The sequence below is a fragment of the Cyprinus carpio genome, chromosome B22 (assembly GCF_018340385.1).
Source record: "Cyprinus carpio isolate SPL01 chromosome B22, ASM1834038v1, whole genome shotgun sequence".
NCBI lineage: Eukaryota > Metazoa > Chordata > Actinopteri > Cypriniformes > Cyprinidae > Cyprinus > Cyprinus carpio.
Genome location: NC_056618.1, coordinates 18,282,487 through 18,306,141, shown reverse-complemented (window position 1 = coordinate 18,306,141; position 23,655 = coordinate 18,282,487). Strand labels below are relative to the sequence as shown.

Genomic DNA, 23,655 nt, shown 5'->3' with positions numbered 1-23,655 from the left:
GATTTTTGCATTCAGTAACTACAAATCACTTTTTATTACATGTAAAGTGATATTTATGCACACAGGATGTCCCACATAAACGGTTTAGATAGAGATACAGGACAACCACATACAGCTAACGTTACACCAAAAAAAGCAATAAGCGAATAAATGAACTGTTACGAAACCCGTTTTATCGTGACACTCATCCGTCTTGAACTTCACACAGCAGCAGACGCAGCGCCATCCAGCGCTTCTTCCCTGTATTGCGTCATGACGCACGGCGCAGCGGAATGACGTCAACTACAGTCGACGGCGCGGCTCTTTATTGTGTTTACCATCCGTCCAGATCGTCCAAAGATGGATCAAATATGTATTAGGAAATGACTGATGTAGTGTTTTATAATATTATGGACTGGTCGATGGTTTAGCGGAGAGACTTCTGCGAAAATGAACAAAGGTTGGCTGGAGTTAGAAAGTGACCCGGGTGAGTCTCTAAATAAACATTTAGGCATAATCTCATTATATAATAATCAATAATGATATTTTTATTCTGTAGGTTAACATATCATCTCCCAATATAGTATTTTGAGCTTGTAGTTTATTAATTTGACTAAAATGCATACAAGTCAACGCACTCGTACTCATTTCTGGTTTATCTCATAATATAATACTTTATCATATAAAACTTCTACTCTTTTTCTAATACTGTCTGTTTAGTGATGTTGCGTTCTTTTTCAGGGTTGTTCACACTCTTGGTGGAAGACTTTGGTGAGTTGATCTGTTTGGCACAGACGTGCTTTTATCAATCTATTACATATGGAGAGCACGATATATAATGTTTATGTTTGGACTCAGGTGTGAAGGGCGTTCAGGTGGAGGAGATCTATGATCTTCAGAGCAAATGTCAAAGGTGGATTAATCGCGCACTTTCACTTTTTGTCATTTTTTAAGACTGTATGTTAAAGGGTTACTCCACCCCAAAATGAAAATGTTGTCATTAATCACTTACCCCCATGTCGTTCCAAACCCGTAAAAGCTTTGTTCATCTTCGGAACACAATTTAAGATATTTTGGATGAAAACCGGGAGGCTTGAGACTGTCCAATAGACTGCCAAGTATATTACACTGTCAAGGAGAGCGTTCACTGCCTGCGTTCAGCAGATATTCTTAAAAATGTCGCTACGGTGATGCGGTGAGACACAGAGGAGACGTACTGTTAATTAAAGTCGTTATTTTGTGTTTTATTTGAGTACAAAAAGTATTCTCGTCGCTTCATAACGTTATGGTTGAATCACTGATGGCAGATGAACAATTCTGACGATGTCTTTCATACTTTTCTGGACTTTGACAGTGTTTTTTACTTGGCAGTCAGTGGGACAGTCACAAGCCTCCCGCTTTTCATCCAAAATATCTTAAATTATGTTCTGAAGACGAACTAAATGCGAAGATGAACGACGCCGACATGGGGGTAAGTGATTAATGACAAAATTTTCATTTTGGGGTGGAGTATCCCTTTAATATTTATAAACTAATATTAATTTGTTAACAATATTAATCATTTAAATGTTGTATGTATACATACATATATTAAATATTAATCATTTAAATGTTGTATGTATACATACATATATTAATATTATTAATGTTATAATATTGTTATATAAGTGATGTTGGTTTCCTAAAGATATAATAATTTAAATATTAATTATAATGTTATTTTGGATTTTAGGTAACCTTTATTTTTATTTTATTTTATAATTTGTTCTATCTATTTATCTATATATAAATATGTAATATTGTATTGGTTATTTCATCAAACAATTTACCTCTTTTACCACTTACTATTTTAAGCATTTATGTTTATACAATAACAATTAATAAAATATACATTTTGTTAAAAAAATATAAATTTAAATATTGATTTCTATCATCTATCATCTCTATCTATCTATCTATCTATCTATTAATAAAAACTTTTTTTTATTATTATTAGTTCTAAAGCTGTCATCTCTCAGGGATTTTTTTTTTGTGTTTCTCAGTATCTCTTTTTTTGTCTTCTCATCCTCTTCAAGTGGATCGAGGAGCGAAGATCTCGGCGTAAAGTCTCCACGCTGGTGGATGAAACCTCAGTTATCGATGACGAGATCGTTAATGATATGTTTTTTGCTCACCAAGTTAGTCCCAACTGTTTTTGCACTGCAACATAAATCTGCAGTTATTTATCCTCCTTTTCTTTAGACTGTATTGTCGAATGTTGTGTGCAGTTGATACCGAACTCCTGTGCCACTCACGCTCTTCTGAGTGTGCTTCTGAACTGCAGAGGCGTGGAGCTGGGAACGACTCTGAGCCGTATGAAGGCTTTCACCAAGGGCTTCAGTCCTGAGGTCAGTTACACACATAAAGATCATTTTTGGACACTTAAAGGAATAGTTCACCCAAAAATGAAAATTCTGTTATCATTACTCACCCTCAAGTTGTTCCAAACCCGTATAACATACTTTCTGCTGTTGAACACGAAAGAAGATATTTTTAAGAATATTGGTAACCTAATTGTTGATGGTAGCCATTGAGTTCTATAGTATGGAAAAAAAATACTATGGAAATCAATGGCTGCCGTTAAAGGGTTAGTTCACCCAAAAATGAAATATTTTTAAGAATATTGGTAACCTAATTGTTGTTCCAAACCCTGTAAGACCTCCGTTCATCTTCAGAACACAAATTAAGATATTTTTGATGAAATCCGAGAGCTATCAGACCCTCCATAGACTGCACAGACCCTCCAATACAACTGAAATGTTCCCAGGTCCAGAAACGTAGCACATCGGTAAACTAGTCCATGTGATATCAGGGGTTCAACCGTAATTTTACAAAGCAGTGAGAATACATTTTTGTGCACAAAGAAAACAATAATAACATCATTTATTCAACAATTCTTGTCTCCGGGTTACCGTCTTTCACCATGTTGAAGAGTACCCCAGAACGTAATCAACGTAATCAATGTTGTTACATTCAGCATGCGCATGCTTTCTACTAAACGTAAACAAAACTGATTATGGTTGAACCCCTGATGTCACATGGACTACTTTACCGATGTCCTTGCTACGTTTCTGGACCTGGGAACATTGCAGTTGTGTTGCTGTCTATTCAGGGTCAGAAAGCTCTCGGATTTCATCAGAAATATCTTAATTTGTGTTCTGAATATGAATGGAGCTCTTACGGGTTTGGAACAACATGAGGGTGAGTAATTAATGACAGAATTTTCATTTTTGGGTGAACTATCCCTTTTACTGTTTGGTTACCTTTATCACTTTAAGTCATGTTTAAAAATCTGAATGTCAACAAAGTAGCATTAGCACACTTACATATTCTCTCTGCCTGTTTTAAAACAAGTCTTTATTGTTTGACTTCTCAGAGTAAAGGTTACGCCATTGGGAACGCTCCTGAGCTGGCAAAAGCCCACAACAGCCATGCCAGGTAGAGTCAAGCTTTAATATTACACGTCTTCCCCATTAACATAGAATAAGTAGATTTACACAAACCGATCTAAATCTGCTGTTTTGTAGTCATTGTTTTTGTCTTGTTTTCCATGTAGACCGGAGCCGCGGCACCTGCCGGAGAAACAGAACGGAATCAGTGCCGTGCGGACAATGGAGGCATTTCACTTCGTCAGTTATGTGCCAATCAAAGACCGGCTGTTTGAGCTCGACGGTCTAAAGGCATATCCCATCGACCATGGTGAGAACATAATGTCAATAAAACTGTCTTTTGTGAGTTTAAGGAGAAGAGTAGATTACATGAATCTGTCTGTTTTCCTCAGGCCCGTGGGGTGAGGATGAAGATTGGACGGATAAAGCCAGACGGGTCATAATGGAGCGAATAGGACTGGCCACTGCTGGGTAAGAGCTAAACTGATCAATATTCACATCTTTGGCCACCAGGATTTGAGGAAAGTGATATATAGAACACACACACACACACACACACACACACACACACACACATATATCTATATATATATATATATATATATACACACACACACACACTGCTGAAAAAAATTAAAGGACCGCTTTGAAAACATCAGATCTCAACGGGGAAAGATATCATGCTGGATATCTATACTGATATGGACTGGGTAATGTGTTAGGAACAAAAGGATGTCACATCCTTTGATGGAAATGAAAATGATCAACCTACAGTGGGCTGAATTCAAAGACACCCCGAAAATCAAAGTGAAAATATTATGCAGCAAGCTAGTCCAAATTTCATTGCAGCAACTCAGAATGGCACTCAGTAGTTTGTATGGCCCCCACGTGCTTGTATCATGCATGCCTGACAATGTTGAGTCATGCTCCTAATGAGACGACGGATGGTGTCCTGGGGTATTTCCTCCCAGATCTGGACCATCACTGAGCTCCTGGACAGTCTGAGGTGCAACCTGGCATCAGATGGACCGAAACATAATGTCCCAGAGGTGTTCTGTTGGATTTAGGTCAGGCGAGCATGGGGGCCATTCAGTGGTATCAATTCCTTCATCCTCCAGGAACTGTCTGCATACTCTCACAACATGAGGCCGGGCATTGTCGTGCACCAGGAGGAACAAGGACCCAATGCACCAGCGTAGGGTCTGACAACGGGTCCAAGGATTCCATCCCGATACCTAATGGCAGTCAGGGTGCCATTGTGTAGCCTCTAGAGGTCTCTGTAGTGCCCAAGTGTCGCCTCATGCTACCAGTAGTGACACTGACTCTAGCCAAATGCAAAACCTGTGAAAAATAGTCAGAAAAGATGAGTAGAGGAAATAATGTCTATGGCCTCCACCAAAAACCATTCCTGTTTTGGGGGTCTTCTCATTGTTGCCCATCTAGTGCACCTATTGTTAATTTCATTAACACCAAAGCAGCTGAAACTGATTAGCAACCCCCTCTGCTACTTAACTGACCAGGTCAGTATCCCAGGAGTTTAATTGACTTGATGCTATACTCTGTGTTCCTTTATTTTTATTTTTATTTGAGATGTGTTTATTTATATTTTAATATGAATTCAAGGGATATAAATGTATTTAATATAATTTAAATAATATTAAAACTAATGTTTTCTTTCTAATGTATTCTAATGTTCCTCAGAGAGCCTTACCATGACATCCGGTTCAATCTTATGGCGGTGGTTACAGATCGCAGGATAAAATACGAGTCTAAGCTGGAGATCTTGAAACGGAACAAGCAGATCATTCTGGAAGGGCTCCAGCAGGTTAGGGAGAAAAAAGTGAGTGTTTTTTTTTTGTGTGTGTGTGTAAATAAAATTCCAAATTTTGGAGTCTCAAACATTCTGTGAAGGATTTCTCCATTGGCACTTTTCCATGGCACGGCTCGGTACGGCTCACTTTTGGGGTTTTTTGACTGTGTACAGTACGTAGTACCTGGTACTCTGTTTTTAGTACCACCTCAGTTGAGGTTCCAAGCGGGCTGTACCAATACTTAAATGTGACGTGTAAACACAGCAGATTCATTGGATTTGTAACACGAGACACCAAAAACGCTAGATTTAAACTTTTTTTAAACAACTTGCTTTAAACAACCGGCGCACACAACTTAAAAAAAATAAAATGGCTGTATCGTGGTCAGTAGACGGGGTAGCAGCACAACTTTAATCAGTACTGCGTTACTAAACTGCAGTGGAAGAGCAAACCGAGCCAAAGTAAAGTGAGCTGAGCTGAGCCGTACCACACAGTGGAAAAGCGTCATATGTGGTCAAATCTAGGTCAGTTGTGAATGTTTTGTACACCTATGTACATGCTACAGGTAATTCGGATGACCCAACAAGGCTCAGGCCAGGATCGAAAGCAACAAGACTCCTCCTCCTCAGAAGACACGCCTCCTGCTGTGAAAAAGGAGGAGGGGCAAGATACGCCGATACCTTTGTGTACAGAGCAGGCCACACCCACAGGTATCATATTTGAATTTAACTTAATTTGAATGTCTTAAATTTATTTAAAATTAGAACCTAAAACATGTCCCATGACACTTTAGAAACTCAGGAAGGTGCCGCTGCTCTCCCAAGTCCTGCTGGAAAAGTCAGACCCATGACTAAACCTGCCACCTTACCAACAACCCCTCTACCTGTTCCCAGTCCCATCGTCCAGCGTCTGCCAGCCTTCCTGGACAACCACAACTATGCCAAGTCCCCCATGCAGGTAAGATCGGTTGCGTTTCAGGATATCTGAAATAGTTAGCCTGATGTGTGCTTTCATTCAGTATGCTTGATGATTGACAGGAAGAGGAGGATCTTGCTGCAGGTGTGGGTCGCTCACGCCTACCTGGCCCCCCTCAGCCCCCTTATTCTGATGATGAGGATGACTATAATGATGAAGAGGAGTGCAGCACTGCAGGTGCCACAAGCAGGTATACAACTATGATAGCATTCAAATTTGAACATATTTAATGTGTTCTTGCAGTGGTAACAAACCTCCAGTACTCAAGAGGGCGATAGAGTTCCTTCCTACAGAAATAGTGTTTAAAAAATAATGTTAATGTGAACAAGAAATTGGTAATTCTAACCTTGCGCTCATAGTTTTTTATAGAATACATCACATCCGGTTGGGTGGTTGCATAGGGTCTAGCCACTGAAGTTCAAATATTTGAATGCATTTGAAGCTCAAATCAGATACAAAAATTTCCGCATACGCATATGATCGTAACTCCACGCAGCTCCCGCTCTACTCTTCATTGGAAAAGGATGACTTTAAGTAAGTTGTTTGTCGGCGACAGTGGAAAGGCGGCTTAAATAGTAGAAAAATTACTGTAGTAAGAAAAAAATTGGGCAAAAGCCCACAGTAGTGGCCCTTGGAACGCGATGATGTATTTGCACGTATGTTTTGGACCTTTATTGGTTGTCTGTGTGATCAGCAGGGTCCGAAGAAAGGTTGGTCTGCGTGCACGTACCAAAGGCCGAAGTGGAGTCGGTGCGGTTGCAGCAATGGAGGGTCAACTAGCACTCAGTGTTTTAGCTGAGAAACTGAAGAAGGAAGCCCAAAGGAAGGACTCCATGGCTACAACAGGTCCCACACCTCTGAATGTACGCACCGAGGGTCGCACGGGTGGGATCAGCATCACCTCGGCCTGCCAGCCGTCGCCCACGCCCAGTAACGAAAGCACGGATACAGCCTCGGAAATCGGCAGCGCGTTCAACTCACCACTTCGCTCGCCTGCGAGATCGCAAGCAGCTACGCGGCCCTCCAGCCCTGTGGTGCCCCACTTGAGTCGTGTGCTGTTTGGAGAAGAGGAGGGGCTGCCTAGGTTAGATGCCCGACACAATCGAGCTGTCCGGGACTTGGGGGCGCTAGTGAGCTCCACGATGCTGCGACTGCAAGAGGATGGCGTCATGTACGCCTTGCCAGCTACAGGTACGTGTTCACATTCAAAACAATGAGGTTTTAACAATTTAAATTTCTTTTGTGGAATACTTTTTTGGATAACCTCGATCTCATTTGACAGAAATCTTGGAAGGGTTAAAGAAAGCAGGTGGTGTGGAGAAGAAAGAGAAAGAAGAGATGACTGGTCCAGGAGGAGAGGAGGAGGTGAAGGAAGGACCATCGGTGGAGATGAAACAGGAAGACGTCAAAGAGTCAGTGGACGTCAAACCAGACAAGGAGAACCTGCCATCCACCAATGCAGAAACCAGCACCAAACCTCCAGGAGAAAAATACACCCCTAAAGTAAGACACCAGAAATTGGTTTTCAGGCTGCAATGTAGTGATGTTAGTGATGCAACTTTCCATGAACTTAACGGTTTGTGTTGCACAGGAGTTGTTGGCCTTGTTGAAGTACGTGGAAGCTGACATTACCAACCATGAAGTGTGTTTGAAAGAAGAAGTGGAGAAAAGGAAAAAGTATAAGGTAAGTGTATGACTTAAGGTTTCCAGTGAACAAGAAACGTAATCTCGCATGACTTTCCAGAATGATTTCAAGAGAAGCTGTAATGATGCTTTTTGTCCATTTTCAGATCGATGACCAAAGGAGGACTCATAACTATGATGAATTCATCTGCACCTTCATATCAATGCTGGCACAAGAAGGTAAACAAAAAAATTTTTTGTCTGTAGAATGCAAAATAAGATATTTTTGAGAATCTTCATATGCCACAAAAATGGTAGTGCGAACGTTCTGCTAAACATCTCCTTTTGTGTTCCACATAAGAAAGTAAGTCTCATGGGCTGCAACATCAGGGAGCTATTCCTTTAATCCAGCGGTTCCCAACCATGTTTAAACATTGCACGTGATTTTCTTAATCAAACGTACTTGATTCAGGTCATCAGCTCATTAACAGACACGCCAAGACCTGAAAAGGGTGTGTCAAACAAAGGAGACATTCAAAATGTGCAGTGTTGGGAGGGCTTCAGGAACATGGGTAGGAACCACTGTTTTGATCAAATGTCCTTTTGGTGTTTTGTAGGTATGTTAGCGAGTCTGGTGGAGCAGAACATCTCCGTGCGTCGCAGACAGGGCGTAAGCATTGGCCGGCTCCACAAACAACGCAAACCCGACCGGCGGAAACGTTCACGACCATACAAAGCCAAGCGCCAATAAATGCTAAAAAAGAACCGAACGGCAGCAACTCGACAACTCAATCTTTCTGTAACATTGTCCAGAGACATTTCTGAAGATGAACAACGATACCAAAACACCTCATTGACAGTGTTAGATATTGATTAAAATATTATTATTTTTTAAATCCAGCTTTGTTTCATATGATAAACTGCCCATGTACAATTACATCACCACTCCCAAAGCAAATTGGTGATGCTCACAAGATGTTTAGAGATACTGAACCATGTTTCATGTTGCCATTACTTCATGTACTGTATCAAGCTAATCATAAAACCAACAATCATTGGAGCACCATATTGGGAAGATGACTGAGTATCTTGACTGAGTATTGGGCTGGACTGATTTAGCCTCTAAATGACAAAGATCCCAAGAAATATTAATCTCCAGAACTCCCAAATATCTAGTCAAGGTGCAACCAAAGATAATGGCGCTCCAAATTCGCTCAAACAGAGCAGGGTATGTCTGTTGTTAACAAATGGACCAATCGCCAATCTGGATGGGATTCTAGAGATACGCCTTTCAAAGTCCACAGCCGTTTTGTTCATAAGATTATTAGACCAAAAGAATCCAAGAAGTTTTAAGACTGTAAACTTGGGTTGGTTTGTGAATGTGTATTGGTTCATTTCATACAAATCATCTCAGCAAGAGTTAAACAAGACAATGGTTTTGGTTGAAGCTCTTCTCAATCTTCTTGAAGACTGTTTTTATTGGTAAGGAATAGGCCAGTGGGTTTTGTCTCAGACATGTTCTGTTTGTACATATGTATTTGTGTATTATCTGATGTCCACGCAGGACTGTCAGATCTAGACATTGAAATAAATGTTTCGAATTACACTGGTGGTCGTGATTTCGTTTTTAAAAGCATCTGGCTTGCACAGGACTAGTCTTCACATGTAGTCAGCAGCGGGAAGAACAGGATCCGCCCGACACACCCTCTCATTGAAGGTGAGGAGTAGTGCTATGGCCTCAAACATCCCGGCTCTTCTTCTCCTGTCCGCGGCATTAGTCACGACTACAGTCGGTAAGTGTCTAAGGAAACGTTTCTAAACGTTTTAAACATGCTTTTCGAGTGAATAAAGTTTTTGAACTACGAATACACGACGGATGTCATGTTTGTTTGGAGGTATGTGCGAGGCTGCGCTCGTTTTCATGATATTTTCAAATTATTTCGATATTGTCCTCTTTTATGTGTTACGTGTTTCTAGTTTGTTAATTATTTGTCATATTTTCTTAAACACTGTTTTTGCGCGTTTGGCACGCCAGCGAAAGCATGTTTCTTTTTCCACGTGGAGATGAAGTACACTTGTTGAAATTATGTTAGGGTTAAATGTTTCCCTGTTGTTATAAAGATGTTAAAACTATACAATTGTTTATGGTGCTTTAACTGTAATATGAGCAGTAAAACTCCAAACAAGTAAAGATGTTAGATCCCTGAAGGAAGGAAGTGTTCATTTTAGTCTAATCTTTTTAATGAATCAATTGAACCGATTCGCAAAATAATGGGGTTTGTTCTGAACGATTCCAGTTCTTTTACTGAATCTCATTTGGACACGTCAGACTCATGAATGAATGAATACTAGTATTGAATTTTAGTGTTGTTTAATTTAAATGCCAATCTTTGAAAGAACCGATTGAAGAAAACGTGTCAGATTTTTTTTTTCCACATAGTTTTTATCATTAAAATGCTAATATGCTGCGTGCAAGACTTTTGTTGTTTTTCTCGTTAATAAAATACTGAATGACTGCGGAGTCACTTACACAACCAATCACTGACTAAACACTAAAGTTTTAATATTGGCAAAATATTGCTCAAAACAATTATTAGTCTAATTTTACCGTGATTAAAGGGTGTTTCTAGAGTGTCTCTGAAACATTTATCATGAACAGTGATGCTTTACTCCAAACTCCCAAACAAGTGATTCACAAATGGCTCACATTTCCTCTTCTTTCTTTTTTTTTATCTGTTTAGGCTTTGTGAGATGCGGCATGTATGAGAAAGACTCTGTAGTCTGTGATTTTTGGAGATCTGAGTTCTGCTGTGGGACCTGTGATGAAAGCTACTGCTGCGCTGATCCACAAAAAAAATTTACTATTAGAGCACAAAGTCACTGTCATTTGTAAGGAATTACTTTTTTCTTTCTTAATATGAATCAGAGTTAAATGTTTAATATTTCTCCCTCACCAGCGGTTACATCTGTGTTAATTCTGATAATTTTGTGATAATTTATATGATTTTCTAACTAGATTGGTTGTGTGCGATTCTAACAATCTTCAGTTTATTAGTTAATTTAGTTTGTAAATACTAAATACAAAAAATAAATGGAAAATTCCATAGGGAAACCTGTCATTTATATGAAAATGTTTGTATAAAAGGTTCGTTTTTGGTATGAGCAAGTAGATTTAAACATAATAGAGCACCACTGAAACTAAGTTTTGGACAGAGCTGCCATTACTCTGTGAGATTAAGAGAACAAGAACCCTAGAGGAAATACCTTCCTGTCATCATTTCCCTCTTCAGTCCCTAGACGACAGAGGATTTGTCAAGTGAACGTGTCACATACAATCACAACTGAATCTTAGGCTCTGTTCACTCACAAGTGGATGTCTGAAATGTTATCTCCATTTGTAACCTATTAATGTGTTTATTCTCCATTATCTGTTCAAAAGCAAAGACCTCAGGCCTAAATATTCTCCTCAAAGCGACGCTGTTTCTATTGCTGTCAGTGCCTCCATAATAGGCCTTGTAGCTTTCATCATTTTGTTCCTCATCTGCTGGGTCTGTCCACGCTGCTATCTCTATAAGAGGTTCAGAAGTCCTAGACGTAAGTCAATGTTTGTACGTCAAAGTGGCCGGATGTTTTTAGAACGTCATTTCAGCGTTGTTTCCACCTTTGATTCTTCACTCAGCTGTGATTACGACAGCTACGGTCGTCACGACACAATACCTTCCCCAGCCTTCAGCCGTCATTCAGGGCAGTCAGTACCTTCCCTACCAGGCTCGGCCAAATATCCCACCTTATGGAGGCCAACCGATTCCAGCTGGATCACCACCCTCATATCAGGAGGCTGGTAAGATCTGCAGACGAGATGACCAACGCTATTTGAACCAAGATGGTGAACCATCAAAATGATTTTTGTCTTTGGTTTTCCAGTAGGTCCAGTGTATACTTTTCCCATCCATGATGGTGGTCAGGCCACGTATCCTCTACAGGCATCGTCACTGCTGCCCACAGACTACACCTCACCTCAACCAGCGTACAACCCTGCTTACACCAGCTGCACGTCAAGACCAGTAACTAAACCCAAACCAATGCATTCTGGAGGGTTACATATTTCTGCTCTGCTGTTGTGAATTGTGCAGCTACTGTTGACACAGTACTGTTCGCCATTGTTTACACTTGCTTTAAGCACTTGAATGTGTTTCTTTGTCTCTATTCTAACCAAAGATATGTCCATCGTAGTTATTTTGGATCCTAGATTGGTAGAGATATTTTGTGATTGTAAATGTTACGTTGTGAATGTGTCTATCGAATCATTTCATGCCAAACAAATGAAGCAAGGGTCAAGCTGACTATCAGAGTTGAAGAATAAATTTTGCATCTAGTTTACAGAAGGGTGTGTGTGTGTGTTTTTAGAGTTGTGTATTTTTAAATCAACATGATTCACTCGTTACACTGGTGGTTTTTGGTTTTGTTGAGAGTTTATTGCATGGAAGAGGAACTACAGCCACTAATCAGGAAATACGCCATAAGCACATCAACGAGCTATAGAAGGGTACTTCTGCTCTTTCCTACAGTTATATTCACGGTGACAGCAGGTAAGTGTCTAATTGTTTGTTTAATCAAACCGGTAAACCGCAGTAAAGAGAGTTTTCGGGTATGATATTAAGATTTTGGCTATGATTACAGAATGGTATGAATACTATGAATATGAAGGCGCTGTCATAGCCACACAAATAATAGCTTACCACAAATAACTTACCAAATGTCATTCTCCAAGATTTGTTAATTCAATTGACTCTGTCCTCCTTGCCGAAACCAGTGACTCAATTTTATTTTTATCTGATTTCATTCTCGAAGTTTGTGACTCAATTTTATAATGCCTATAGGCTATAGCTGCAAAAGTTGGACACTTAGAAGACTGAAACCAGTGTCCTCTTCTTTTCTTGTTAGAGAGTGTCATAATGGTGCTCCAAGCCATTAGCTAAATCATCTTATACACGTCTCTAATAGACTATTGTGGTGTGTAATCTTTCACAAAGTAGTGGTTGTTGTACCCTTCCTTGAGTCCTTAACTTAAATGTTCTGATTTGCAAAAGGTTTCACAGTGTAGTTCTTGTCAGTTAACCCTTTCCCGAGCCCTTAACTTGACAATTATGATTGAAGAAAAATTTCACAGTGCAATTTTGATCAGTGAACCCTTCCCTGGGTCAGTAGCTATCACTGTTCTGATTTGTGAAAACGTTCACAGTGCAGTTTGGGTCAGCTGACACTTCCTTGAATCATATACATCACTATTGTGATTTATCTGATTTCTCATTCAAAAATAATAATAATAATAATAATAATTACGCAGGCAAATTCTTACAAATTATAAAGACATGATTATATCTACTCCAAACAGCTATGTTCGATTGCCAAATGAATCTTTTCTAGTCAGATCTTTTCAGTGAATCAGTTGAACTGGTCAACAAATTTGATCCGAATGATTTGTTCATAATTCCGACTGATGAACCGTTTCATAAACGTAAGGCTCAATACTTTTAGTTCTGTTCAATGTAGGCTAAAGATAAATTATTTATATTCTTTGTAAGAACCAATAGCAAATCTCACTAGCTGTAACTCTAGTTGTAATTCTGACCATTTTTAATTAACAGAATAATAACATAAAAATGCAATAAATTCTGAAATTTTATTCTGATGTACCAACACTTTCAGGAGTACAAATTGGGCTAATGCTTAGCTTGTTATTTAAAGACTGAATCAGTTGTTCAAGAGCTGAAACACTCAATTTCTAAGGTTTTTTTTTATGCTTATTTCCCCTAGTCTGTCCAGAAACAAAACCTTAAAATATTCAAGTCATGGAAGGCCCATCCATTGTGCCCATGATAGTGTTTTTCGCAGTAGCCGTTTGTGTGTTGATCATCTTCTACTGCCTGGTGAAAAGATTAATGAAACATGCACAGCGTAAGTGTCAATATGTTTGTACAAACAGCTGCATGTGGGTTTTGTACATACTTAATGCTTTCAAATCATCTTTTGTAGATGTGCAATCAAGAACTACAGTCACGACTACACATCACCCACAATACTCTCATCACCAGCCTCTGGCTAATAATCTACAGCCAGCTTATGGGGGGCATCACATTCTGACTGGACCATATCAGCAAACGTATGTCCCGGGACCACCACCCACATATCAGGAGGCTGGTAAGATCTGCAAACATCTACTTGAAAGCTTTACAACAATAATAATAAACATACAGGCACTGAGTTTTGTTTATTTTATTTTATTTTTGTGTTAAATGATAGGTAATATAATGTGGGGGCTATTAATTTATCTGCTTTTATATCTGCCTATTTTAATAGTTTTGGAAAGAAAAAAGTCTACTTCATTTTACAAGACCAGATGTTGTTGAACTTTTATTGTTTTAAGTCTGTAACAAAAAGTTGAACAAATTTGCTATACTTGTAATTATTAAGACTCACCTTCGAGTGTGTGCTCCGGCTCCAACAAGCAAGACAGGCAACTAGCAGCCAATTAAAATGTGTGTGGAAGCAGAGAGCCAAAGTCTGTGGAAGCTCAAAAACACCTAAACTACTTTTTTCTGTTTTGTGCGAAAACAGCTGCAGAACAACTTGTTCACATTGCAAGAAAAAACTCTTGCATAAGTATAGTGTGAGGTTTTGAGAACAGGATTGTGGCGACATCGGCAACAAGAATGATTTCGCAATGGCGCGATTGACACAGACAACTAAAAACAAGAAACTTTACATTTGAGAAATTAAGGGAAAAAAGATCAATCCTATCTGTTATTACCAAACAACCAAATAAGTTACTTGCTGGTTTTTGTTTTCCAGCAGGTCTGTTTCCTGCTCCCGTCAGCCAGGCTGCATATGACGGTGGTCAGATCATGTATCCTCTACAAGCACCGGTTCAACCAGCGCTTCCCACAGACTACACCTCACCTCAAGCACCACACAACCCTGCTTATGTGGAATCACCCAAGACCAGTTAGCCACGCCCCCAAAATGGCCAGCTATCAATGCTGGATCACAGAGAACTGTTAGTTTGCCTTTGTGAACTGTGCAACTACTACAGACTCTGATAAGACTGTGTTGAGAATAAAAGTATTACTGACATTCATGTGCGTTTGCCATTTCTAAGTTAAAGGGATACTCCACCCCAAAATTAATTTTGTCATTAATCACTTACCACCATGTCAATCCAAACCCGTAAAAGCTTTGTTCATCTTTGGAACACAATTTCAGATATTTTGGATGAAATCCGGGAGGCTTGTAACTGTCCCATTTGCCAGGATTCCACTGAAATTACCCAGAACAATTGTACCAGGAACTTTTTTTCACCCCAGACCTGTTGCTTTCTGCGTTTCCACCGAGGTCTAAAGTACCGTAGGCAAATAGTCTGGTGACGTAGGTCTGTGCGCGTTTTTCAATACAACACAAATTTCGGACTTGTCCGGTAATTCTGCAAACAGCAGCGTACTCGTTAACATCAGTCAGCTCACCTTGACTACTGCAATTTTCCTCACTGTATATTTACAATAAGATGAAATATAATATTAAACACCACTGCCTCCTTTCGTTTTCATTTATACATAATAATAGCCGCAGAAATGTACTTACTTCAGGGAAATGTGTATATATATATACAGCCTACATTACAATGAAACAAGATATTATATCAATTGCCTCTTTTTATTTTCATTTTAACATATAGACAAATTGAATAAAGACCAAAAATTACCTGTTAGAATTACCCAAAACGAATTATTTTTTGTTTAACCGCTAAAGAGACATCAGAGCCAGCGGCAAATGTCAGAAGGTCTAGCTGAGGTAAGACTGCTCTCGGCGGATACATGAGCACTAAACTCCCACTGATCGCGTGGAGCTGATCATCTCCGAAATCGGCTAAACACATTTTTAAATAGCCGCTGTCTTTATAAATAAACCGCATATTTGAGTTTTAAACAACTACATTCTTGTCTGAAATACTTTTAAAACTACATTTCATGATACAATAACAGCAATATTTTGAAAATGATCAGAATAAATGGTGGTTGAAACCACAATGCTGCGTGAACTCAACCAATCAGCATGTTTAGTGCCCAAGTCCCGCCCCCGAAAGTTCCAGACCTTTGAAAAAGTACTACCTCGCGAGCAGAGACTTTCTGAGGGGCATTTTTTTTACCCAGAACTTTATTTAGATCCTGCTGTGTTTAGATCCTTATTTGGTTCCTGCGGTGGAAACTCACCGAGTACCAGCCCAAAGTCCCTAGTTCCTGGGTAAAGTTACAGCGGTGGAAACGCGGCTATTGACTGCCCAGAAAGTAACAGTGAAGGTCCAGAAAAGTATGAAAGACATCGTCAGAATAGTCCATCTGCCATCAGTGTTTCAACCGTAACGTTATGAAGCGACGAGAATACTTGTTGTACGTGAAGAAAACAAAAATAATTACTTTATTCAACAATTTGACATGGGGGTAAGTGATTAATGACAAAATTTTCATTTTGGGGTGGAGTATCCCTTTAATACTTGCTTTGTGAACTTGCTTTTTATTTACTCCAGTTATGACCCATTGTTTGTTTTTCTTAATTTTAGTCTAATTTCATTTTAACCTAATATGGCGTTTTGTTTAATGGTCAATAAATGGCATCTTAAATTAATTTTTTTTAATGGTCAAAAGTTGATGTATGATCTCTACGTGTGAAAATTAGATGTGCTGGTATTCGGTAATGCAATATATCATGGTAATGAATATGCACGATATTGTTATTGTGGACACTTCTAAAAACCGCAAATAATTATTATATTACAACTTATTTAGAATTTGGAATACATTTTAAGAATACTTTTCCCATCAACTGGTCAAAATGAACAACAATCAAGCTGTATGCTGCTTGAAAGACTCCTGTGTGCTCTGATGTAAACAAGCACACATGAGAAGCACATGGGGAACACCTGAGAGACCCGCTGAATGAAAGCACATTCACTCTCTGACAGCAGATGGCACTTAACTGCAGAAAATGCAGAAAACCCCCATAAATAAAGCAGCTGCTACTTTCTAAAACATATTTAAATAATTTTAAATAGCAATTCAGATTTGTGGATTTGCTATGGTGTTCACCGCAGAGCCAAATACTTAAATATTTAGACTTAATAGGATATTTATTTTCAAACCTTTTTTTTCATTTTAATCTGGACTACAACATGCCCTAGATATTGTTTGAAAGTGTTTTGATTCTTTATTAATAATTATTAATTTTTTTTATTGGTTTTTTTTTTTTAATATAATGTGAATGTGAAATTTTTTTGTGAATTTTTTTTTATTTTGTGTTTTAATATTTTTTAACATGTTTTTAAAATTGTTAGTTTCGAATGTTGCAACTGTGTTATTTAATGAGCTCACATGAACTAAGACTTGTATTTTTTTACAAAGATTCTGTAGCAAATGTAGCTGTTGCTCATTGTGAATGTTAATGCATTAACTAAGTTTAACTAATGAAGTCTTATTGTAAAGTGATAACTATTGATCTTTATAGTTCTTTTGCACTTTAATCTGTGTAAAACTTTTAACTTTATATATTTTTTCTGTATTGCTTTATTGTATTTACATGTTCAGTTCTTTTTGTTATAAGAAAAAAGTTATTAAACCTGTTATACTGTATTATGAACACTTTTTTTAAAACTAAATTCGGGTCCCACTTTATATTAAGTGGCCTTAACTACTATGTACTTACATCAAAAAAATAAGTACAATGTACTTATTGTGTTCATATTATATTGCAAAACACTTTTGCTGCTATTGAGTTGGGATATGGGTAAGGTTAGGGACAGGTTTGGTGGTATGGGTAGGATTAAGGGTGGGTTAAGGTGTAAGGGATGGGTCAATAGTGTAATTATAAATGTAATTACATAAATTAATTACAGATGTAATTACATGCAGGTATTTTTTAAATATAAGTACAATGTAAAAACATGTATGTACACCAATAAGTGCATTGTACCAAATGATTAATTAAAATGTAAGTACATAGTAGTTAAGGCCACTTAATATAAAGTGGGACATGAACACTTTTTTTAAAATAATACCGTATACCGTGATACAAGCATTAGCAATTAATCGAAGCATGAACATTTGATACCAGCATATCCCTAGTGAAAACACTCCTTTGTACAATTTTATTGTAGTTTTTAAACATTATTCTATCAAACAAATCAACCAGTCACTGAGCCGACTTTAGACTTTCCAGACTTGGGAAGATGAGTATCATGACTGAATATTGGACTGGACTGATTTAGGCTCTAAATTACAAAGATTTCTTAATCTCCAGAAATCCCAAATATATAGTCAATGTGCTACCAAAGATAATGGCGTTTCAGATTTACTCAAACAATGTGGTTGTAGCTGGGGAGGTGGCTAGTAGTAGAGGGCGTGGCCATGTAATTGGTTTGAGTTTATAAGCAGGCACTGAAAGGCGGCCTGTAGATGGTGTTTGATCTCTTTTTGTGTGGAAGTGCGCTGTTTGGTAGTGCTTCCATGTATGTTTGTGTGTGCATGGACATGGTTTGGATGAGTAGGTAGGCTAAGTGAATGTTGATTGTTTGGCATCATACTCACAAAGCTTTTTATTAAATTAGGTTATTCTGTTTTTAATGCAGACACCCATTGTGCTGTCCCTTTTGTACATGTGATACCTCTGCACATGGTCTAGTATGAGTAGGTAGGCTGAACGAACATTGGTTGTTTTGCTAAAAAAGCCTTGTTTTATTAAAGTAGGGTGTTTGGTTTTAAGGTAGATGTAAGCATCATGGATTTGTTTGCCGTTGGTCACACTCGTTCTTCTTTGATCTGAGAAAACCTTTGGAAAGTAGTTTGGGATTGATGGAGATGTTGCAGAGGTTTTTATATAGGGTTTGTTAAGGTGTTGCATTTATTATATTAATGGGATTAAAATAAAGTATTGGGGTTATTTTCTTTGAATATTGTGTTTTGTTTTTGTTTTTCAGTTTTTAGTTGATCGCTGTTCCTCCAGTGTTTGTTGCATTTCCTCAGCTAGCTGGTCCTTGTGTATGCCTACAGTGCAATTAAGATTTGATTATTGTTGTGAACAGGACTGGCTAGCAGAGCATTTTGGTGTGTGGGTTTTTTTTTTTTTTTTGTGTCTGTACTTCTCCGCCTCATGTTGCCAGCCAACCTTTGTACCCTTATGCATTTTTGGTGCTTCAACCACATGAATGATTTTTTTTGCACGAGGGTTATGTTTGCAATAAAATTAATTGATTTGGAGTGCTTTTGATTGAGGTGTGTTTTTACATACAGTAGGAACTGAAGGGTGTTTATGTAATTACCTTTTTCTTTCTTGGATTACTTTGTGCGGTGAAGCTGGGATTGTATTGGGGTTTATGGAGGGTTGGCTGGCTATTAACATCCTAATTTGAGAAATTAATTTATATAATGTATTTTGTATGTGTTTTTATATTGGTTTATTTGTATGATTAATATAACACATTTTTGAATTTTTTTTTTTTTTTTTTTTTTTTTTTTTGTGGTCACCCCTGCTTGAAGGAAGTTACACAGGGTATCATCGTTGTTCATCATCTGCAGCGTCCATAACCCACCTTGTGGAGGCCCAACCCATGTTAACTGGATCACCACCCTCATATCAGGAGGCTGGTAAGATCTGCAGACGAGATGACCAACGCTATTTGAGCCAAGATGGCGAACCATCAAAATGATTCGATTTCGGTCTTTGGTTTTCCAGGAGGTCCAGGGTATACTTTTCCCATCCATGATGGTGCTCAGGCCACGTATCCTCTACAGTTACTGCTGCCCACAGACTACACTTCACCTCAACCAGTGTACAACCCTGCTTACACCAGCTGCACCAGTTCAGTCAAGACCAGTAACTAAACCCAAACCAATGCATTCTGGAGGGTTACATATTTCTGCTCTGCTGTTGTGAATTGTGCAGCTACTGTGGATACTATCGTACAACGGAGTTTGAGAATACAAGTATTGTTCTCCGTTAATATTGCCGTATTTATGCTCTACTGTTCACCATTAAGTACACACTTGTTTAAACACTTGAATTTGTTTCTTTTGTCTCTCTATTTTAACCAGAAATCTATTCATTTTCTATTTATTTTGGTTCCTAGATTGGTACAGATATTTTGCAACTGTAAATGTTACGTTGTGTTTATCGATTCATTTCATGCCAATCAAATGAAGCAAGAGTCAAGCTGACTATCAGAGTTCAGAGTTAAAGAAGAAATTGTTTGTATCTAGTTTTCAGAAGTGGATACGGTCTCAGACATGTTCTGTCTGTTTGTATTTCTAGGATTGTGTATTTAAAATCAAAATGCTTCACACATTACACTGGTGCGTTTTGGTTTTGTTGAAAGTTTCTTGCATGGGAGGGACATTATAGCCACTTATCAGGAAGAAAAACATGGTTTAATTGGTCCTGCAGTCTCCGGAAATACACCATTAGCACGAAACGAGCGATTGAGGGGATGAGCAGCGCTGTGCCTACAACAATACGATTCTTCTGCAGTTTTATTGTGTGGGTGACAGTAGGTAAGTGTCTTATTGTTTGTTTAATCAAACACTGTAAGAAAAATCTGTAGATGATGGCAAAAGGTACTGGTAATGTGCTTTAGATGTTTTCAAAGCTCCATTTGTCGCATTGTTTTTTCATATACACAAGTATTGCACGTGTATAATGCTGTTTAAATTCCTAAAATCCCTTACGTATTGCATGTAAATACTTACAAATCATAAAGACATGAATTGTGAACTTTAACATCTACTCCTCGGCTACGTTTCTATTCCTGAATGAATATTTCCAGTCAGATCTTTTCCATGAATCAGTCAAACTAGCTGACAAAATTGATCTGAATGATTTGTTCATAAATCTGATTCAAGAACCATCTCCAATGTCAGAATCGAGACTTGAAGTACTAATAAAATAAGGCTAAATGTAAATTATGTGTATTCTTTGTAAGAACTGATTGACGATAGCACACACAGGCCTATATCTGCAAGATGTCTGTTAAAGATCACTTGATCTGGAAAGCATCTGCTGTGTACAAACATCTGTTAAAAGTCAGTTTTACATAAGTTTTAAATCATAAACATCTTAAAGACATTTTCTAAATGTCTACTTGATTGGAAACATTCTATTAATATATTGTAGATGAGCAAAAACTCTAATGAATACGTCTCGCAGATCTAAATGAAGACGCCAAATAAATTCTGGTAAACCAACACTTCCAGGAGTGCAAATTGGTCCAGTGCTTAGCTTGTTATTCAAAGACTGAAGTTATTCAAAAGCTTAAACATGCAATTTCTAAAGTTTCTAATGATTATTTTCCCTAATCTGTCCAGAAGCAAAACCTTGAAATATTCAAGTCATGCATCCAATGGAAGACATTGTGCCCATGATAGTGTTTTTCGCAGTAGCTGTTTTTGCGTTGATCATCTTCTACTGCCTGGTGAAAAGATTAATGAGACATGCACAGCGTAAGTGTCAATATGTTTTGTACAAAGAGCTGCTTGTGGGTTTTGTACATACTTAATGCTTTCAAATCATCTTTTTATAGATGTGCAATCAAGAACTACAGTCACGACTACACATCACCCACAATACTCTCATCACCAGCCTCTGGCTAATAATCTACAGCCAGCTTATGGGGGGCATCACATTCTGACTGGACCATATCAGCAAACGTATGTCCCGGGACCACCACCCACATATCAGGAGGCTGGTAAGATCTGCAAACATCTACTTGAAAGCTTTACAACAATAATAATAAACATACAGGCACTGAGTTTTGTTTATTTTTATTTTATTTTTGTGTAGAACTAAATGATAGGTAAAATGATGTGGGGGCTATTAATTTATCTGCTTTTATATCTGCCTATTTTAATAGCTTTGGAAAGATCTAGTTCATTTTACAAGACCAGATGTTGTTGAACTTTTATTGTTTTAAGTCTGTAACAAAAAGTTGAACAAATTTGCTATACTTGTAATTATTAAGACTCACCTTCGAGTGTGTGCTCCGGCTCCAACAAGCAAGACAGCAACTAGCAGCCAATTAAAATGTGTGTGGAAGCAGAGAGCCAAAGTTTGTGGAAGCTCAAAAACACCTAAACTACTTTTTTCTGTTTTGTGGGGAAAAAAGCGCAGAACTGTTTGTTCACATGCAAAGAATAAACTCTTGCGCAACTATAGTGTGAGGTTTTGAGAACAGGATTGTGGAGACAGTGGGCGAGGAGAATGATTTCGCAATGGTGCGATTGACCCAGACACTGAAAACAAGAAACTTTACATTTGAAAAATGAAGGGAAAAAAGAGCAATCCTATCTTTAATTACTAAACAGCCAAATTTTTCTTTGCTGGTTTTGTTTTCCAGCAGGTCTGTTTCCTGCTCCCGTCAGCCAGGCTGCATATGACGGTGGTCAGATCATGTATCCTCTACAAGCACCGGTTCAACCAGCGCTTCCCACAGACTACACCTCACCTCAAGCACCACACAACCCTGCTTATGTGGAATCACCCAAGACCAGTTAGCCACGCCCCCAAAATGCCCAGCTATCAATGCGGGATCACAGAGAATTGTTAGTTTCCACACTGCTTTGCCTTTGTGAACTGTGCAACTACTACAGACTCTGATAAGACTGTGTTGAGAATAAAAGTATTACTGTCATCCATGTGCGTTTGCCATTTCTAAGTTAATACTTGCTTTGTGAACTTGTTTTTTATTTATTCCAGTCATGACCCATTGTTGGTTTGTTTCTCTTCATTTTTACCGAAGTTCATTTTAACCTAATATGGCATTTTGTTTAATGGTTAATAAATGGCATCTTAAACAATTTTTTTAATTTTCAAAAGTTAATGTATCATCTCTACATGTGAAAACAATCCTTTGTACACTTTTATTGTGGTTTTTGAATTATTCTATCAAGCAAATCAACCAGTTACTGAGCTGACTTCAGACTTATGGTGAATAAATAGTAGAAATCTAAAAGGGGTCATCGGATGCCCATTTTCCACAAGTTGATATGATACTTTAGGGGCTTAATGAAAAGTCTATAACATACTTTGGTTAAAATTTCTCAATGGTAGTGTAAAAAACACCTTTTTTACCCTGTCAAAATGAGCTCTGTTTTTAGCAAGCCATTCTAGTCCATGTTGCTTTAAATGCTAATGAGCTCTGCTCAACCTGCCCCTCTCTTCTCTGGGGTGACGAGCAGTACTGTTTACTTTAGCCGTGGAACTTGCTAACTAGCACATACTAGGAAAGGCGATTTGCAAATATTAGAAAGATAGAAAAAAAAACTTATACTCACTTCTTTTGTAGATGAAGCTTGATCACAAATGATTTGCTGCATAAGAAGGCTAGTTTGTTTTAGAATGATTTAAAACATTGGTAGTTCAAAAACGAAAGTAACGTTACGTTTATCTGCATCTTCAGTGGCTCAGATGTCGGGAGTAAATGATGACTGCTATTTTCATTACTACATCAAACAACAAAACACCTCAATCGCTTAATCGGAGACATTCTTGTCTTCCCCTGCACCGGAGTCGACATAATGGCTCTCAGCTCACTCAGGGCAGGTAATTATAGATACTAATAGGGTACTATAGGTAACTAAGATAACTATATTCACAATAGTCAATCAAATATTGTGGGAGGGGCCTGTGCAGAACTGCATCGTTCTGACAGGAATCTCAGAACAGCCTGATTTGAGAAAGGGGATCTTAAAAAAACCACTGGGTGGATTATTATCATTATTGGATGGATGTTTTACACACATTTC

At 38.2% G+C, this 23,655-nt stretch overlaps 4 protein-coding genes across 5 annotated transcripts in view; all 4 read left to right on the top strand.

The window, feature by feature from the left end:
* The first annotated feature begins 243 nt into the window (after positions 1 to 243).
* On the top strand, positions 244 to 9,422 carry LOC109083527 (ubiquitin carboxyl-terminal hydrolase BAP1-like). The gene is made up of 17 exons (XM_042749794.1): positions 244 to 466; positions 721 to 750; positions 838 to 905; positions 2,022 to 2,156; positions 2,247 to 2,366; positions 3,395 to 3,456; positions 3,575 to 3,717; positions 3,800 to 3,878; positions 5,109 to 5,247; positions 5,784 to 5,928; positions 6,012 to 6,175; positions 6,256 to 6,383; positions 6,888 to 7,384; positions 7,476 to 7,696; positions 7,785 to 7,877; positions 7,984 to 8,056; positions 8,434 to 9,422. The coding sequence occupies exons 1-17, from the start codon at positions 430 to 432 to the stop codon at positions 8,565 to 8,567; spliced, it is 2,268 nt and encodes a 755-aa protein (XP_042605728.1). The 5' UTR covers positions 244 to 429; the 3' UTR covers positions 8,568 to 9,422.
* On the top strand, positions 9,157 to 19,904 carry LOC122134363 (protein shisa-5-like). The gene is made up of 7 exons (XM_042749791.1): positions 9,157 to 9,298; positions 9,467 to 9,609; positions 10,558 to 10,705; positions 11,256 to 11,410; positions 11,496 to 11,657; positions 11,741 to 11,781; positions 19,636 to 19,904. The coding sequence occupies exons 2-7, from the start codon at positions 9,549 to 9,551 to the stop codon at positions 19,741 to 19,743; spliced, it is 675 nt and encodes a 224-aa protein (XP_042605725.1). The 5' UTR covers positions 9,157 to 9,298; positions 9,467 to 9,548; the 3' UTR covers positions 19,744 to 19,904.
* The window catches only part of LOC122134670 (protein shisa-5-like), a 38,624-nt gene continuing 26,779 nt past the window's right edge, over positions 11,811 to 23,655 (top strand). Inside the window, exons 1-2 of the mRNA XM_042749788.1 lie at positions 11,811 to 12,405; positions 13,634 to 13,774. The gene's annotated coding sequence lies outside the window, so the exon portion shown is untranslated. The remainder of the gene's footprint in view (positions 12,406 to 13,633; positions 13,775 to 23,655) is intronic.
* On the top strand, positions 20,702 to 22,538 carry LOC109083533 (protein shisa-5-like). 2 transcript variants are annotated; one of them, XM_042749793.1, is made up of 3 exons: positions 20,702 to 21,354; positions 21,435 to 21,599; positions 22,251 to 22,538. In XM_042749793.1, exons 1-3 carry the CDS (start codon positions 21,246 to 21,248, stop codon positions 22,403 to 22,405), a joined length of 429 nt encoding a protein of 142 aa, XP_042605727.1. In that variant the 5' UTR covers positions 20,702 to 21,245; the 3' UTR covers positions 22,406 to 22,538. The 2 variants fall into 2 exon arrangements, with proteins under 2 accessions (XP_042605727.1, XP_042605726.1); XM_042749792.1 differs by having other exon boundaries at positions 21,105 to 21,354; positions 22,248 to 22,538.

Coding starts and splice junctions, on each gene's coding strand:
- LOC109083533 (XM_042749792.1), top strand. CDS start 21,246: ATGCATCCAATGGAAGACATTGTGCCCATGATAGTGTTTTTCGCAGTA. Junction 21,355..21,434: donor ATTAATGAGACATGCACAGC/GTAAGTGTCAAT, acceptor ATCTTTTTATAG/ATGTGCAATCAAGAACTACA. Junction 21,600..22,247: donor ACCCACATATCAGGAGGCTG/GTAAGATCTGCA, acceptor TTTGTTTTCCAG/CAGGTCTGTTTCCTGCTCCC.
- LOC122134363 (XM_042749791.1), top strand. CDS start 9,549: ATGGCCTCAAACATCCCGGCTCTTCTTCTCCTGTCCGCGGCATTAGTC. Junction 10,706..11,255: donor GCACAAAGTCACTGTCATTT/GTAAGGAATTAC, acceptor TCTGTTCAAAAG/CAAAGACCTCAGGCCTAAAT. Junction 11,782..19,635: donor CCATCCATGATGGTGGTCAG/GCCACGTATCCT, acceptor GATGGTGCTCAG/GCCACGTATCCTCTACAGTT.
- LOC109083527 (XM_042749794.1), top strand. CDS start 430: ATGAACAAAGGTTGGCTGGAGTTAGAAAGTGACCCGG. Junction 5,929..6,011: donor AGAGCAGGCCACACCCACAG/GTATCATATTTG, acceptor ATGACACTTTAG/AAACTCAGGAAGGTGCCGCT. Junction 7,385..7,475: donor GTACGCCTTGCCAGCTACAG/GTACGTGTTCAC, acceptor CTCATTTGACAG/AAATCTTGGAAGGGTTAAAG.